General features: G+C 40.8%; 1 protein-coding gene across 1 annotated transcript in view; it reads right to left on the bottom strand.

Moving 5' to 3' along the window:
* STK26 (serine/threonine kinase 26) overlaps positions 1-17,996 on the bottom strand; it is a 65,979-nt gene extending 47,983 nt beyond the window's left edge. Inside the window, exons 1-2 of the mRNA XM_082610623.1 lie at positions 17,508-17,996; positions 17,255-17,405 (exon numbers count right to left, since the gene is read on the bottom strand). Of these exons, the coding sequence (XP_082466749.1) occupies positions 17,255-17,296 (42 nt within the window). The 5' untranslated portion in view covers positions 17,297-17,405; positions 17,508-17,996. The remainder of the gene's footprint in view (positions 1-17,254; positions 17,406-17,507) is intronic.
* Positions 17,997-18,441: the final 445 nt, after the last annotated feature.

The following is an 18,441-nucleotide window of genomic DNA, read 5'->3' as shown; positions in this document are numbered from 1 at the left end:
GAAATACCATTATAAACATAAGGCTGTTTACATGTTCTCCATAAAACCACGGTTAAGGTAATATATTTTAGTAGTTGAAATATATGGTCCTGTTCACTTTGCAATCAACTTAACGAAACTGTAATTCTCCAATAAGGATAATCAACATCTAGTACCAAGTTTGAATACATGTACAAAATCTGATTTTTTCCTCCAAAAAATATGCTATACAATCTGTTTAGAAACTTTAAAGGACCATAAGATTTTAGAACTGGAAGTGATCTTTATAAAATACTTGGCGGTTTTGATTTTATAATGAGTGATTTCTAGCTGGGGATGAGGTGGGGGGGCAATGACAAACAAGTAACCTCAGGATGCAGACAAATGGCCAAGTTCCTTAATTAGTTTTTGAATTGCCATAGTGAAAATAATCTTGATGAGCAATTCAAAGTAATTAGAATGCTTTGAACAGTATGCTACCCAAAAAGATCTGTGATCTACAACTTGAGCTGACTGGTACCCTATCATTTTACAGCCCTAACCAGAGATAAAGTACCATTCACCAAACAAATCTTTATGGCCCTCCCCAAAAGGACCCACAGAAGATTTTGAAAAACACAACCTTAGAAGTCCATTTGTCTTTTCTTGTCTTGCCTAATTTCATTCCCTTCCTTTCTTTCCCTTCTTCCCACCCAGTCTTAAAGCCAGCTCAGCCATCCAGTGATGCCTTTCCTGACCATCTCAGAAGCCTCACTTGTCTCATCCATCCTAGGAATTTCTGATCAGGTTAGTAGGGAGCCACTGAAAGCTTTTAGCTGATGAGTGAAAAACTAAAGTCTGTGTTTCAGGTAGTTTCATTATTTCTGCACATTGCCTTGGAACGTTGTCAACACAACTTTCCAAGTGTATTTAGTGACAGAGGCCAGAATGGCATGATAAAAGAAGGGGTGATGTCTGACATTTCCCAAGAAAAAAACACTGCTAGGGGCTTCCCTGATGGCGCAGTGGTTGAGAGTCCGCCTGCCGATGCAGGGGACATGGGTTCGTGCCCTGGTCCGGGAAGATCCCACATGCCGCGGAGCGGCTGGGCCCGTGAGCCATGGCCACTGAGCCTGCACGTCCGGAGCCTGTGCTCCGCAACGGGACAGGCCACAACAGTGAGAGGCCCATGTACCACAAAGACAAAAAAAAAAAAAAAAAATCACTGCTCGAACTTCATGATTAACTAAATATAGAGATAAAGGAAATCAGCAGCAAATTACAAATAATGCCTGCTTGTCTTTTTCTCCCTTGATAATTTTGTGATTGACCAATATATGTTTTATGGCTGATGGCACCTGCCCTACTAAATCAAGTAGTTAAGTGGCATTTGGTAGAGCCTGATTACTTCACATGCTATGATCTAATAATTTTAATGCAGTTTTGATTAAGTACTATTCTCCTTACTGCTGACAAGGTACCTGAGATGTTAATTGTAGGGTGAAGACACTTATTCAGTACAAGGAAGGAACAAATGTGATTATATCTGACACCTAGTACTCTCTATTCACTTTCCTTCTCTAACAGATATAGCCCCTTAATTTAAAATAGTGATAAAAGCAATCAATGCCCTCCTTCATAGTCCTATAAAATTCAATCACTTTTATTTTCTTGCTATAGAAACTAAGAAAAATATTAAAATACATTTGTATATACATACACATAATTTATCATTCATTTTTGTTACCAACAACTTTCTATATCACTCAACCGTTAAAATTTTTGTCTAGAAAACAAATAAAAATGTATTTCCCTATTAACTATGATCTGGAGTCTTTCCTTGAATTAAGCATTACAATAATGGGACCAATATACAAGTCAGTTACCTCAAAAAGAGAAACTTTCCTATTATCTTACTGTATACCTAATCCCAGAGAAAATACTATAAAATGCTTCCTTTTTTTAGATCAGCAATTTTCAATGAGGTTCCATGCCCTAAGACAGGGTTTGGCAAACTTTTTCTGTAAAGGGCCACGTAGTAAATGTCTTAAAGGCTTTGTGGGCCAGGTACAGTCTCTGGTCTCTGTCACATATTATTTTTTAACAACTCTTTAAAATGTAAAAAAAAAATTGTTTTTTTAGCTTTCAGGCTACACACAGACTGCAGGCTGGATTTGGCCCTTGGCTATAGTTTGCCAACTGCTGCTCTAAGGAATCTACTGTGTGTAATAAATAAACTCCTCTCTAGTGCATCTAGAATGGTTTTAGTTGTGTCCTTCTTGGGAGAATTGAGAAAACATTAACTCATACCATTGTCTCTGTTTTGTGGTGCAGAATGACAATTGCAATTGAGAAAGGCTGCATTAGATTAACAAAGCTCCAAAAACACTACTGGAGGAAAGTGATCATTATTATTTTTTAAAAATACAGGCATTCAAAAATATTTACAAGGGAGAGGGGAAAATCCAAAATTTCAAGGAAACTTCCTTTCGTACAAAACATAAGCCAAACATTATAGCCTTCCTACCTCTTAGTAGAAAATTAATTACACATAGTAGAAAAGTAATTAAACACATTAATTGCCTCAGTAGAAAATTAATTACATCCAATTCAAAATTTGCTTGGAATGAATACATGATCTCTTATCTTTTATAAATAATAGCCTAGTCCAGACTCCTGAGCAGAATCCCCAAAGCTCACAGTTTTACATTTGAGGAGATGTGTGCAGGCATTATTTCACAGTATAAAGGAAGAGAATACACTACATTCTTCATTCTAGTAATTAGGAGAAGACAATTTAGTCTCCTACTAGGAAAAAAGAATTAAATTCTCAAACTCTGGAATCACTCGGCCATATTAAATAAGAATATTCTTTCACAATATATGGATCATCTTTTGAGTTAAAGGGGTTTTTAAAAAATCATCTAAAACTGTGCCTTATCTTTCAATCAGGATCATACTTACACTATGACTGCACGACACACTGTCATTAAAGAATAACACACAAGAGTAATCAAATTAAATTGCTTTGGGTTATACAGATTGACTCTGCCAAAAAACCCAGGCACGTGGATGGACAATGGGAGAAAGCTGTCTCTATCCTGGAAAGTGGGGAGGGGGCTGCAATCCCTGGGCAAAATACAATGTTGTTGTTGGCTTTTTCCAAGTATGAAGACATTTATACCTTTTAAACTATTGGAAAGTTAAAAGCCAACAATAAAATAATGTAGTATTTGGTATCCATAAGTCTTCTTAGAAAAAAGTAATTGGACTACATACTTCTCTAGAATTCTTCTCCCAGCCAAGACATAAATCAAGTGGTGCTAAAAAGTGATTAAGCAAACTTATTTTAAAGTAAGTCTGAGATGCTACACAGCCTTGAAATGCTCCAAAAAACTGTTTTAATCATTCCCTGAGGGAGAATTTTAAGGCCAGAACCTACTGGAAAAGTAACAATATTAATTCCAGTCATTTGGAAGAAAGATTTCTTCTCTTTAGCCTCCCCTTCCCCATCCCCAAATAACAGTCCAAATTAGTCAAATATAATCCAGTGATAATCTGGCACTTTTCCTTGTTAATGAAAAGTATTCATTTTGCCTACAGAGGGAAAAAAAGGCCACCCAAAATGACTCCAAGTGTCTAGAAACAATTTATTGGTGCAGTACACACGCCACCAAAATTGCACATCTTAAACAGAAAAGCAGCTGAAATCACCATCCCTATGAGGTCAGCTCTTCCCCCTGATCTTTCACAAGCTTTCTCCCAACCACAAAAGACTCTTTACATTTTCTTGCCATAACAAGTCGATTACGTAAATGTAACTTTTATCACAGAAGTCATAAGCAACAAGAAAGAAATGAATTACTATTACCTCCCCAATTTCCTTTTCTGTTAGCTTTTTCTCCTCTCTGCAGAAAGTAGAGAAATTTCCCATTCTAAAAAATAGAGAGAGAATTCTCAATCTTTAAAGCAAAAGACTACTTTTTCCCTTCCTAGGAAATACTGTCTTTCTCTTCTTCCAGTGTCCAACACCTTTTCCCTTACCTACATTTTCTGTCTGCTCATGAGCAGCAGGAATCCTCTGGTATTATGAAATTCTACCTTCCCAAAGCACGGTTTACACTGCAGCCTCCAAAACGATGCCTGAACCTCAGCAGATAGAAGAGCCATAGCAACAGCGGTAATAGTTTTTTTTTTCACTTGCTATTACCAGAAATCACAGTCCGAAAAGATGACGATGGAGGTGTCACCTATGTTAAAACCTGATTCACTATTTAACTAGTCAAATCCCACGTTTTCATTTTATGTGCCCTTTGGGAAGCCTGTGACAGAGTAAAAAAAGATCTTTCAGTGACAGTCACCATTTTTCATGAAGAGATAAATAGTTGAAAAAAAAGCAGCTCTCCTGTATGAGATTTTGTTTGCCACTAAAACAGAATCCAATGCCCTAACCCCCTCCATTCCCTATCACCTTAGAATCTAGTGTAAAGTACCTATAACAATTTTAGCTTCAAAATAAGAGCTTAGACAATGATCACAAGTTTCTGTTAACCAGAAGTCATTTGTATACTACTCACATGCCTCTGATTTTACTAATAGGTAAACAGATTTGTATCTATCAAAAGCAGTTCCTTTGATGCAATGATTCTCTGTAAGACTATTCTATGGGAGAAATTAAGCAGAGAATTGAGAATCTTGATAAATATAATCCTACGTAATGTTCAATCCAATTCTAATTCACTAAAACAGCTTAACACTGGTACTGAATTTCATTAAAAGTTGTTTTCCATGATCTGTTTCTTGTATGGAATAGACTGCTGTGAGTCCAATTTCTTTAAGAATAGTAATAGTTTAAATATGAAAGACAGAAAAAGGAACTAGTGATGATAAAACCGCAACGTGTAAAATCCTGATAACACTGTTATGTATTTAGTCACAAGTACATATATGCATATGTATTTACCTTTTATAAATACATATTTAAAGATTTTTATAAATCTTTTTAAAGGTGGTAAAGAACTCTATATATTACTATATAATAAAAATATTTAGCAAATCCATGGATACCATAATTTTTACTGAGTACATAATTTTTACATCAATTTTACTGAATTCCTTTTATATGCAGACCTTCTTAAACATTACCAAATCATCATTTTCTGCTTCTTGAACTTAGTGACCATGCTATCTTTTACCCATTTTTATTTTGACAATGCACTTGTCTACTTTTTAAAATAGTTATGTCTAAATTTGGTACAGCTGACTAAAAACTCTACTGGCCAATGTTGAGCCTCATTTTCTTGAATAGATCAAAAGTGTTTTCAAACACAAAATATACTTCATGTACAATATACATTTCATGTGCATATACACACAGCCCCCATCAATTTTCCCCAATGAAAACTTAATTTACCGTCCAAAATAATGAAAAATGGGTCACAAAAGTAGTTAAGTATCCTGGAAAAGAGACAGCTACCCCAAAAGAGGTGAGAGGTATAAGGTAAACATATCAGAATTTTACACCCAAACAAATTGTATTCCCTAAAGGGGGAGAAAGTCCCCTAGGCACTCAAGGAACTTATTTTAATGGTAATTAAGCATCACCTAAAATGTGTTTAGAGGTACATTTCTACACATGTTTTTGAACATCCTCACTCGTGGCACATCTTCGATTCTGAAGGATAATTTCGGTTTTGTTAGCTGTGTGTTCATTTTAGAAATTGAAAAGTGACTTAGGTCCAAGGCTGGTGAATGAAGTGGGGAATCAAGTTTGCTCACATTGTTTGGTGTTGGCAAACTCATTAAGTAGGCTCATTTGCTTCTCTTATTTTCAGTTCTAATCCTTTGTTTAAACTGAGCTCTGAGCTTTCCTACATGGTACCCGTTGGCAAATGGTAATATATTAATCTGACAGGTATAGAGAATATTTTAGACAGCAGAAGCTGGAGTCAGAAAGGCCATTTAGGAAGTGGTTTGATATTTCCTTAATGATTCAGAAGTAACTTCCTCCCCCCTCCAAGAATTTCCATATGTAAACACAAGGTAGCTTTGGAATATGATAACTTTGAATGGGTATTTTTGACATAATAGCAGCTCAGAGTTATTACATCCGGGTTTTTTTTTTTTTGCGGGGGGTAATACAGAGTGAGGGAAAGGGATTCTGTACAACAAAATTGATGAGATGTATCAAAATTGGAAAAAGTCTTTAAAATGTCTATCTTTGGGGTAAATGGTGCCACTTACTGGCATTTAGGAAACTGGCATTTTATTTCACTTCAGCCAAATTGCATTTTCACAAGTATAAGCATAAACAGATTTCATGTTCTTAATAAAAGTGTTTGCATTTGAAGAGCATTTACTGAGCTGTCAAACCTACCTGGATCAAGGAGCTCAGAAGTGGTGGGTGACAGTGAGATTTTGGAAACTACAAAACTTAATATAAAATTGAGTTCAGCTTCTTGGATGATTGAAAATCATGTTATTTTGATTTCTCACAATTTCATCTACTATCTGCCTCCATGTAGGACCTCCCATCTCCATCTTCACTCCTGAACAAACCTGTTACTAATTGCTTCTGCTTGGTTGTGTGGCCAGTGCTTCAAATTCAAGTTTTAAAAATAAACCCATTTTCTCCCAAACTTGACAATATCTTTGAGTCTTTACTCTCCCATCATGTTTTTGCCCTTCCCATATCCAATTAGTCACCAAGGTCTGTCAAGTCTTCCTTACATGGTGCTCAGAGTGGTCCCCAGACAAGCGGAGCAGCTGGGAACTCATTAGAAATGCAAATTCATGGACACTGCAGACCTACTTGAATCAGAAACTCTGGAGGCAACCTAAATGTCCATCGACAGATGAATGGATAAAGAAGATGTGGCACATATATACAATGGAATATTACTCAGCCATAAAAAGAAACAAAACTGAGTTATTTGTAGTGAGGTGGATGGACCTAGAGTCTGTCATACAGAGTGAAGTAAGTCAGAAAGAGAAAAACAAATACCGTATGCTAACACATATACATAAAATCTAAAAGAAAAAAAAAGGTTCTGATGAACCTAGAGGCAGGACAGGAATAAAGATGCAGACGTAGAGAATGGACTTGAGGACACGGGGAGGGGGAAGGGTTAGATGGGACAAAGTGAGAGAGTGGCATGGTCATATATACACTACCAAATGTAAAATAGAGAGCTAGTGGGAAGCAGCTGCACAACACAGGGAGATCTGCTCGGTGCTTTGTGACCACCTAGGGGGGTAGGATGGGGGGGTGGGAGGGAGATGCAAGAGGGAGGAGCTATGGGGATATATGTATACATAGAGCTGATTCACTTTGTTATACAGCAGAAACTGACACAACATTGTGAAGCAATTATACTATAATAAAGATGTTTAAAAAAAAGGAAAAGAAAAAAAGAAACTCTGGAGATGGGGCCTGGCAGTCTGTGTTTTAACAAACCCTCCAGGTGGTTCTGATACATGCTCAAGCTTGACCATCACTGCCCTAGATCACACCCTTAACAGCTAAAGCCTGGGCTATTACAACATCCACTTATTATATCTAGCCTTTCCCTCTCCAACCCAGCCTGTTAGGTTGGAAGCCTAATGTAATCTTCCAAAAACAGACAACGAACCATTGCTTTCATCAGTTCACTTTCTTGATTAACAAAAAAAACAACACAACAACAACAGCAACAACTTGCTGCAGACTGAGTTAAAAATAACTGTCTCAGTCTGGCATTCAAGGCCTTTCATAATCTGGTCCTAACGTAGTTCACGGCAACAAGCACCTACCTCACACCTCTGTTATGGAAGGAACCTTGTGTGTGTCCCTTTATGCCTTTTCCCCTGCCTGTCTCCCACCTCCTTTAAGGGTCTGTTCAGGGATGCCCTGCCTAGAAGCAAGGTAGTGCAGTGGCAAAAGCACAAGTGCCTAGCATAAAGGCATTCTATAAATGATAATTCCCTTCCTTAGTCTGATCTTCCTTGGAATGCTACTATGTCAGTTTCTATCACATTTGGGATTCATTACTATTGCTCTGCATTGTTAGATGCCTAAATGTGTAGATGTCTAATCTCTTCAGTTTCTGTATAAACTTCTTGAGGTCAGGGACTCCTTTATACTTTTTGTATCTCAAAGATAGGTATCAAGCACTATGTCCTACACAATGTGGGTCTTCCAAACTTTGCTGCTAATATTTTTCTAGCTTAAATCACACCTAGTTGTTTCATGAAGACTAAGTGTGTAAAAACATTAAACCTGGATCACCAGCGTCCAACTTCGGAAAGTCTATTACCATTAACTGACAGGCACATAGGAAGGCTCAGAGCAAAGTTCAAACAAAGGATTTGAAATAGAACTAGAGAAGCAAACAGGACCCTAATTAATGAGCTTGCTCACTGTTCTTCCCATGGGGTCGGTAGCACTTAAAAAGCATACATTTGAAATATGCTTCTTTCCCTGAGGCTGCTAGACACACTGACTGTAGTCTCCTTAACCACAAGAGGTCAAAGTTCTATTTTCTATCCCTATACTTAGTAGCATGTGTGCATGCTTTGCTGATTGGTTTCTTTTATGCTTCTACTTAAAGTTAAGGCAGGCAGCAGGAAATTGAGACCAGGGAGGCCAGAAACATTCCCAGCTCTAGGGGGCAACAATAATGATGAACCTAGCTCTGGGAAGAAATTATGACTTTATGGTTTATACTGGCTCAGCTGCCCCAAATTTTCTTGCATTAATAACAACCTATGCCCCACTTGATTATCTATGTTGCCCATCCCTTCCCCATCACCCACTGCTATGTTATTTATACTATACTGCAGCAAGCAGTTAAATCCTAGCTTAATACAACATACTGTAAAATGATATGTCCCAAAGCCAATGGCTTAATGGAAAGCCGGGGGAGGGGGATAAAAAGGCACTAACAGAGCAACTCAAAAATGCATTTTCAAAGAAAAATCTGGATGCGTCTAAATGTCCTTGAAGTCTTTACTCCACCTGCCAAAAATTCACTCCTAGGATTGTGTTACCAGGCACTATTGAAATCTGGTAGAGTAATTCACTAGTGTGCTTAGAAATTCCCTAACATATCTAGTATGGTATGGATTTCAAATCCAGTAAAAACTTCATTAAGTTGATACTGGGAAGCTATTTCTATGATTCAAAGCAACTGTTAGTCTTCAGCTAGACACTCTATTGTTCCGTAATAAACAAATTGATAAATTCAATGATAGTTGATTTGAACCCTACTTTTTTCAGTCCTTTACATTTTAAATGGATAGGGTTTTACAGATTTCTTTTCCTCACTTTTTTATAAAACAGGTGAAAGGGAGAGAGGGGAAAAAATACCACTAAGAACACACGATCTCTGTTACAAGGATCTTAAAGAAAGGTTGAGAAGTTTTTTTCTGTAAACATTTTTCATGAGAAAAAGATAAAAACACAATGCCTTGGATTTCCTCAGCAGCACATTCTTGAAGTTACTTGATCAAAAAGGAGGAGAGTGGACATTTTAAAAAAGATAATTAGAATATTTTTAACTATTACACCTAAGCTGTCTATAGTTTTGTTTACTCTAGTCCCCAGGAAGTATGAACCACAATTTTGTTCATATTTTGCTAGAATATCCAAAGCTGTTGTACCAATGCCAATATTTTAGGACATGGATCATTCGAATCCATGATCGTATGATAAACAAAGGAAAAGAAAGGCCAGCGGGCTGCTGTCAGAAGTATGCTGGTACAAGTCCAGAAAAGGCTGAGGGGGAGTATAGCTCTATCCCCAGTAATGCTGGTGAGAGGTAATGGGGAGAGACAAGCAGGAATAGAGGAGAAGGATGGGATCTGCTCTGCACTAGGTTTCCTAGTTTCTCTGAATGTGCATTTCAGAAGATTTGCTTGAAATATATGGGATTTGGGGGAGGGACAACAAAGAGGATGATGGGTAGAGTTGGCCAGCAATGTGCTCTTCTGTTTTTAAATATAAATTTGAAGTCATTTTCCTATTGGAGAACTCTTCCTATTTCATAGGATTGTTGAGAGGAATTAGTTAATATCTTATTGAAATGTTTGCTTTCTGTGGTCCCTACCATATAACACCTTAGTCTAAAGTGGCAGATGGCCAAATGAGAAATGTACATAAGATGGAGTGAAAATTTTAGCTGTGCATATTTTATTGACTTTTGTTCTTTTAAAAACGAGCTACCTCATGGCATTCCTCCAGAGACATTTTTTTGTTTGTTTGTTTGTTTTTGCGGTACACAGGCCTCTCACTGTTGCGGCCTCTCCCATTGCGGAGCACAGGCTCCGGACGCACAGGCTCAGTAGCCATGGCTCATGGGCCCAGCCGCTCCGCGGCATGTGGGATTTTCCCGGACCGGGGCACGAACCCATGTCTCCCGCATCGGCAGGCGGACTCTCAACCACTGCACCACCAGGGAAGCCCCAGAGACATTGTTTTATATGTACCTGTGGTAGAAATTCTTTGGGTCTTAACTACAAGAAATGAAAAGGAGTTTGTTGCATCACACCTAATAATAGTGTTAGTTTTTGTTCTCCTAACTCTGCTTTTTAGCAACAAATGAGTAAAACCACCACTCTTTCAGAAGATACAATTCATTCAAAAATTATCACCAAGCAGTTTGAAATTCTACTATTATATTTCTTTTTAAAAGGCATTACTTCCTGTAACATGTGAACATCCATGGGAGGGGTCACATAGTGAGCAATTAATCAAAAACACCTTAGTATCAGTGAAATGTATCAGATTCTTTCTAATGTGACAGCTGGGACAGAGAAATAAAGAAGTTTCTTTTATGTATTTGTTTGTATTTTTTTGGGATGGGGAAACAAAGGGAAGGAACAAGAGGTTATTTCTCCCAAAGCCATAAATTTGTCTGAAATCAGGCCTAGTTACTAGGAAAGCAATGAGGGCTCCTTTTTCTCTCAAAGGTCTTGCAAGATGAGAATGAGAGCTTCAGTGTGTGGACAGCTGATTAGTTACAAGTATATTTTGTTAGACCTATTAAATGTAATACATTAAAATCATTTTAGTAAGTATAAAATGTCTACATTGTACATACATAAATTAGCCTTCATGAGCTAGAAGAATTCAAGCATTACACAATATAGTTACAGAAACAGAATGGAAAAAAGTCAGAAAAGTCTAATCTATATGTACTGCACTCACTAGCCTACACTTTTACATATAATTCATACCTAACAGTATAAAGAAAAGTAAGATACATGGTCCCTGCCTTCAAGAAATTTACAACCTAGTTCGGGAGACAAGTATAACATATATAATTAGGGAAAATCTAAGGCAGTATATAAATCAAGGACTGGACTGTCTGCTACTGACAAGGGATATAACAGGTGCTTGGAAATGGGAGTGATTTCTGTAGCCTGGAACATTCAGAGAAAGTTCATGGGGAAAGCAAGATGGAGATCTTGAAAATCAGGTAGGATTTGGCCAGTCAGTGATTGCTGAATTGCAACTGGCATGGTAGAACAAAAGGGATTGCTTGTTGGGGAGTAGAAATAACTAAGTACAGATCTGTAGAGAGGAGCCAGATAACAGAAAGTCTGGAAAGCTGAGCAGAAGACTTTGGGTCTGGGCTTCCCTGGTGGTGCAGTGGTTGAGAGTCTGCCTGTCGATGCAGGGGACACGGGTTCGTGACCAAGACCGGACCGGGAGGATCCCACATGCCGCGGAGCGGCTGGGCTCGTGAGCCATGGCCGCTGAGCCTGCGTGTCCGGAGCCTGTGCTCCGCAACGGGAGAGGCCACAACAGTGAGAGGCCCGTGTACCGCAAAAAAAAAAAAAAAAAAAAAAAAAAGAGAAGACTTTGGGTCTGGTGGTGGTGGTACGTGCGTGGGTGTTTTGGGGCGGGGGGTGGGGAGACTGGATTTCAATAGAAAAACATGGGTTGTCAAGCAGGAGTGAGAGGGGATAATGACAGTGTTTTCATGTGATTAGCCTAGCATTGTTCTGTAGGATGAACTGCCCACATACATCATAACACCTTTGATGAAGGAGTTCAAAATATACTCCACAGATGATAGTTAATTCATCCTAAGAGCATCTCATTGAGGCAAAGGAAATGCAGCTTTTATTATTCCCCATTTTGTAGATGATTTGCTCAAGGTCACTGAATAAATGAAAGGCAGAATAAAAAAAAACACAGTATCACAATGTTCAATGGTTCCTAGGTACCAGCTAAATTATATTCTCTCATTTTCTATAAGTCAAGCAAGGGAGGTACATGATGGACATTTGTCCTCATGTGCCATTTTTAGACCCTCATTAGTGTTTAAGGCACATGTCCTACTATGCCCAATTCCTGTTTACTCTCCGTTCAGCCCCCAGCCTGCTTACCCCATACCCTGCAACTACCTCCAACTCTCCCAGCTCACAGTTGTCTTTGATTATTCTGTTTCAGCTGGTCTTCTGCCACTATCATTAGCATATTCAGCATCTCTGAATATGCTTCCCACCAACGAGGACAATGGTTTGGCTTTATCTATTAGTGCAAGCATTGCTCTCTACCTCTTTCCACCTCAAACTGCAAAGCTGATCAGTCCTTTCAGGAGGTGGAAGGAAGGTAAGAAGACTACATACTAGATTCTGACACGAAACTGAATTATTTCTCCAATTTAGGTTTCATGATGAGAGGTAAATAAAGAAGTGCCCCCACCCCTGTTAACTCCTTCCCGATCCTGACACATTTTCTCATCCCCCCATGCACCTTAAGTCACCCTTCCTTTTCTTACAAGCCAACCCTCCACCTATGCTTCCTGCCTCACGAGGGCCCTCACTTCCACATGCTCTCTGGCATTATGACCTTTCCCTCCTTGGTGGCTCCCACCCTTCAGTTTCAAGTAAAGAAACTGGCATATAGTAAATGCTCAGTAAATGTCTGATGAATGACCAGAGCTCCAGATCTATATCTTCAAGTATTCACTGGACATTCTTAAAAACAGCTTTACTGAGGCATGTTGAGATACAAAAAAACTGTACATATTTAATGTATACAATTTGATGGGTTTGGACATATGTACACACCTTTGAAAACATCACCACAATCAAGATAATAGACATACAGCTCTACATTTTTATTTTGTCATCCCACTGTTACCTCGAACTTCACAAGCCTAGAACAGAAATCATTAATGTTCTACTGGATCTGGCTCTTCTCCCTGACTTTCTGATTTCTTTTGGATGTACCATAATTGTCCCAGTTGCCCATATTCAACATCACAAAGGCTTCGATTCTTCCTCCTGTAACTAGCTAATTACAAGTCTGGTAATTATATTTTCTACCTCATAGTACTAGGCATAGGGAAGGCAATCAGTCAATGCAAGGTCCATTGCATCTGTACAGATATGAATACCTTGTTGAAGTAGTCTCAGTAGATCAAACTGCCTCAAGTCTCTCAATCCTCCAGTTCATCCATTCAACCAATCTTAAGATTTCTCTTCCTATATACAACTTTGTTTGTTGAGCCTCCCTTACTTAGAAATGTTGAGTGGCTAGTCTGAAGGCCAAAACCCTTCCCTAGCATTCAAGAACCACCATAATCTGGACCCAGTCAAGTTTTCCAATCTTACCCCCTATTATTTCTCTAGTGGAATTCTTCATCATAGTCCAAGTGATTTTATCCCACACTCAAAGACTGTGTGTGCGCACATACTTGCTCAGGGTATTTCCCTGCTTGGAAATGCCCTCCCCAATATGGATCCTAAAAATCCTTTGGGGGCAAGCCTTCAACTCTTCCAGTCAGCAACTTCTATTATAGAATAAGTATCACAGATTTTGCATTATTTGATATTTCATGTGCTAGATTTATCTCCCCAACAACATTTTAAGATCTTTAAGGGCAGACATCATGTAGTATACTTCTGTATCCTTCCCAGAACCCAGTAACTAGGTTCACCAATGCAAGGCAATGTTTTCCAACTCTTAGATAAAAGTCTCCAATAAAGTGTTCATTAATCCTTAAACTTCATTTCCATCTCACATTTCAAATAACAACCATTTACAAACTGTACCACCCTGATCATATTTAAAGATACATGAAGACTAATGTTTAAATACTTTAGCAGGAAGTTCAAAAAATTCTTTCACAAAAGGCATAACACAAAGCATAACATAATAATACTTAGTACTCTAATTCAACATTTAACTTTATTCTCCCACCCACACTTTATGAAAGATTTAACACCCAATTTAGAACACTTGTCTTCATAAATACTAATGCAGGTTCTAAGGGGAAATGTCTTAAACTTAAGTATGATTTACAACTGAGAACTTCAAAGAAAAAACATGTTTTAAACCATTAAAGAGTAAATATTTGAGTGGAAAGAAACAGGTTTATTGGCTTATTTTTTTTAAGTTGTGCTTTAAATATTTTTCAAGAGTTTAGCTCCTGGTATGGAAAATTAGTTATATACTAGAGAAGTAAGCACAAATTAAGTACCCCCAAAATTCATACCCTCCACATTTGGTGTAATATGGCAAAAAAGTTCATTACCACAATATTAAGAAATATTAAAAATATGAGTCTGAATAACTAATTCACAAGGAAGGGTTTGAACTGGACCAAATCCTGGGTTTTCTTTCGTCACTCCAAGTTTCTTTTCTATTTTAAACTAGTGGCAACAGAAATTTCTTTGTTTGAAAGTCAGGAATGCTGGAAGTCTTAAGTGATAGAACAGGTAGCTCAACTTCACGTCTCTCCTCAGGGGGAGAAAAACACTGTGGGTAAAGTAAATTTGTTTTTATTTCTGGAAAAATCATTTTTTCCATCAATCTTCATAATTCCCTAAAATAAACTGTTAAAAAGTTATAGGCCGGTCGACCACTTCACCCAGATTTGTGGAAATACTATATAAGAATTTCAAGAACACAAGGCTAACTCACGTTTTCTTACTAGTCTAAAGGTCTAAAAGTTGCCCCTTTCACAAAACTCGAGGAGAATTCTACAAGCTCGTGATATATTTCTGCATCTCATCTGCAATATTTTTAAACAAAAGAATAGTCAAAGTAGTCTAGGCTCAAGAGTCACACTGCATGCCGTCAAATTTATTTTTAGGATACTCCACAATTTTAAAAGTGGAAAACTTTTGTGTTGCACCAAATGCGTAAGAACCACATATACAAAGAAAATGGAAATAAGAAGTTAAGCATTTACCATTGCATTCAGACAGAGAAAATGACAAATAAATATTCCTCTCCTCTTTTCTAATATTGAGATGATTGCCCTCCCCAAATCAGGGTAGACAAAGTAATCACAACTTTGGGCAGACATAAAGTGAAAAGCAGAATTTATCATTCAAAATATGTGATTCACATTCTAAACCACCTTAATTAAGATTTTAAAATTCAAGAGATAGGGAACTCAGATAATGAAACAAAGCAGGGAGCCATAATAAATACTGAACAGCAAGCAGTTCCTACACCATATAAATCAAATAAAGACAAATCAAATAAGGACCAGAAACCATATAAATCAAATAAAGTCAAGACAAATGAAATAAAGACCAGAAACCATTTTCTCCTCAGCACACAGAGTTCCCCAGAATCACAAACTTGATGAACGGGAGGCACTCAATCTGCTGACGCACGCACGCAGGCAGCGCGTGCACACAATGGAGAGAGAAGTACCGAGACCCTCAGAGACAAACTACACAACCGTAACGTTCTACTCTTCACAGACCGGAAAGGAGAGCACGGTGGGAAAAATTTCGCACTTTCTTCCACATCAGACAAAGCAAAACTGTAGTTGGTAATGCAAATTACTAATTCTCTTGATATAATCAAAGGCAGAACTGAATGAATGGGGTGAGGGGCAGTGGCTGGGGGAAAGAGGGAGGGAAGGAGGGGGTGGCGTGAGAAGAAGGAAGTTTGAGGCATTTTGTAAAGCTTGAATGGATCAACCTATAAAAAGGCCCTAATATTTCTCATTTCCCTTTTTCTTCCTTTCTTTTTTATTAACTACACAGCGACTTCCTGGGACTCAACCCAGACTTGCCCTATATTTAGCTAAAAGGCCTGGTGCTTAGGAGACACAGGCATCCTAGGTTAGATATATGTCCGACACAAACAGTCCTTTTGGGGGAAAGTATTTTAAAAATCCCTTTTTTTGTGTGACCATGCATCAAATGTGACCAACTGCTTTTTTTAAAAAATGAATTCCATTAATTAATTAGTAAACTGAGGCCCCAATCCATAGCACTTTGATTTCTACTAGAAACATAAGCTGTTTACTACTCTAAACATTTTTTCTGAACGCAGAAAAAGTTTGCTTTCACATTTTTAGAAGGTAATGAGGCTTAAGTGTTTCTAGTCTCTGACCTATTCATAAATAGGTTGTTTAGGCTGTCTGGCAAAGGAAAAAAAATAAAATGCGAAGGCTTAAAAGTTAGTAAACTTGGATAACATTTAGTAGATAGCTTGAAATGCACCGATTTAAAAACATAACAGCATAAAAAGTGTGTGGCCGTAGCTTATTTCTTCTTCAATAAAATGAAAATATAATGGGAGAGCTGGGAAGATGTCGAGTAAAAAGTTGGGTCCCAGGCAAGTAGTCCCTTGTTCAGGACAAAAAGCTTCCTTTAACCGCATTGCAACAGACCTCCTGTGGGAAAGGCAGGGGGCGGGGCGGGGGAGTCATCACCTCCGCTACTCTAACCTAGGACCCTGCATTTCTCACGCCACCCTATGGGCTGGACCAGGTTGGGGGAGCGAGATACAACTTGGCCCTGAAGCAGCAGCACCAAAAGGGGAAAAGAAGTCACCTCGCTCTTTGCTCTACGCACACAGGAAGAGCCCAATTCAAAGCCGCCACCGACACCCCGTTGCCTTGCTCCGCCCCAACTTGTGTCGTGTGTGTGTGTGTGTGTGTGTGTGTGAGGGGGGAGCACCACTTGCGTCTTACCCCACGAATTCCGAGACACCTCCATCTCTCCCAAGTTAAGTGCTCCCACCTCTAACCCCCAACCGCACCACGCTCAGCCGGCGCAGGTGTCTCGCTCCGGGCCATTTTGTGCACCCCCCTCGCCCCCCAGCATCCCCACCTCGCCGCGCCCCCAGTCCCTCCGCGCCCGGCCGGCGCAGTGCACCACCTAGCTTACACGCCGGGAAACACTGAGAACGCTCTTCCCGGGTCACCTGGCCGGAGCGCCCGGCCCGGCTTCGGGGAAGCCCTGGGCCGCCTCTCGTCGCCCGTGCCCAGCGCGGAGCGCGCCCCCGGCTCCCGGGCAGTCACGTGGACGGCGGGGGAGGCCCGGGCGTCCTCACCTGCATCCCGGGCACTTGGACCGCCACCGGTGAGTGGGCCATGAAGGCGAAAGCTGCTCGGCGTGGCTTCGGCGGCAGTGGCGCCTTGGGCTCCGACTGGCTCCTCCTCCGGGGGTAGGTCGGCGGCCCTCCCAGGCTTTTCGACCGGGGCCTGGAAGGACACATACGAGTGGGGTTACGGGGCGGGTGGCGCGCGCGGCCCGGGGCCGGGAGGTGGGCGGTGCGCGGCGCGGCTCCCCGAGACTCAGTCTACCTTTCTGGCGCCCGCCCGCCGCTGTGGCAGCCGCCTCAGCTGCTGCTCCCCCTACTGAACGCTGGGCGCCGTGTGTGGCGGTGGCCGGGACCTGGGCTCGAGTGATGCCGCTCGTCTACTCCTCGCCGCTTTAGGAAGAGGAGGTGGAGGCGCCCCAGCCACCCGCCTGCTCGCCGGGCCGGGGAGGCGGCTGGGGGCGGTTCCGCCGCTGGCCCTGCCCCCGCCCCGCAGCCGGGCGGTGTCAGGAGAGCTAAGGCTCCGCGCCGGGAAGGGGCTCGGCTGGGGTGGTTGGAGCCCGAGAGGAGGGAGGCTCTCCCGGCCCACGGAGAGGAGAACCCGCGGACAGGGGGGCCTGGAACACGGCTCGGCCTGGAGAGAGAAGGGAAGAGTTCGGGTGACCCTTGGGGTCCGAGGGCGTCCCGGACGCGGCCACGTTGCAGGCAGGCGTGCGAGGGCTCGGGCACACGCGGCCTCGCAGAGGTCTTGAGTTGAAACTTGGCGGGTGTTGGAAGTCCTTCTTGACTCCCCGATCTGGTCGAGGGCGGGGACGCAGAGAGCCGCCGAGTCGGCGGACCCCTGCTCTTTCCCCAGCTTCGGGCCGCGCCACTGGGCGGGTCCGTGCCCACTCTCCTCTTTCCGGATTCCCCGCCCCCAGACAGGCTTCAGGTGACTTAGAACTGAGGCTAGCTACCCCTACCTATCTCTTGGTCTGTCAGTTGGGGGGTTTTGGGGGGCGACCAGACTGGGGCTTCTCTTCATCACAAGTTCTACAATGTAAGAGAGAGGGAAGTTGGAAAACAGATGGTACATCAGCAGAAAAATTAATGAGGAAATAGAGGCATGGGAAATGAGATTGGGTCATTAGTTGGGCGTATTATTGAACTCAGCATACACAGCAGTGGTTTTAGCAACTCCCTGCCTCCACCCCATTTGA

The sequence above is a fragment of the Mesoplodon mirus genome (genome assembly GCF_964341445.2).
Source record: "Mesoplodon mirus genome assembly, chromosome: X".
Classification (NCBI taxonomy): domain Eukaryota; kingdom Metazoa; phylum Chordata; class Mammalia; order Artiodactyla; family Ziphiidae; genus Mesoplodon; species Mesoplodon mirus.
This window is presented reverse-complemented; position numbering and strand designations above follow the sequence as displayed.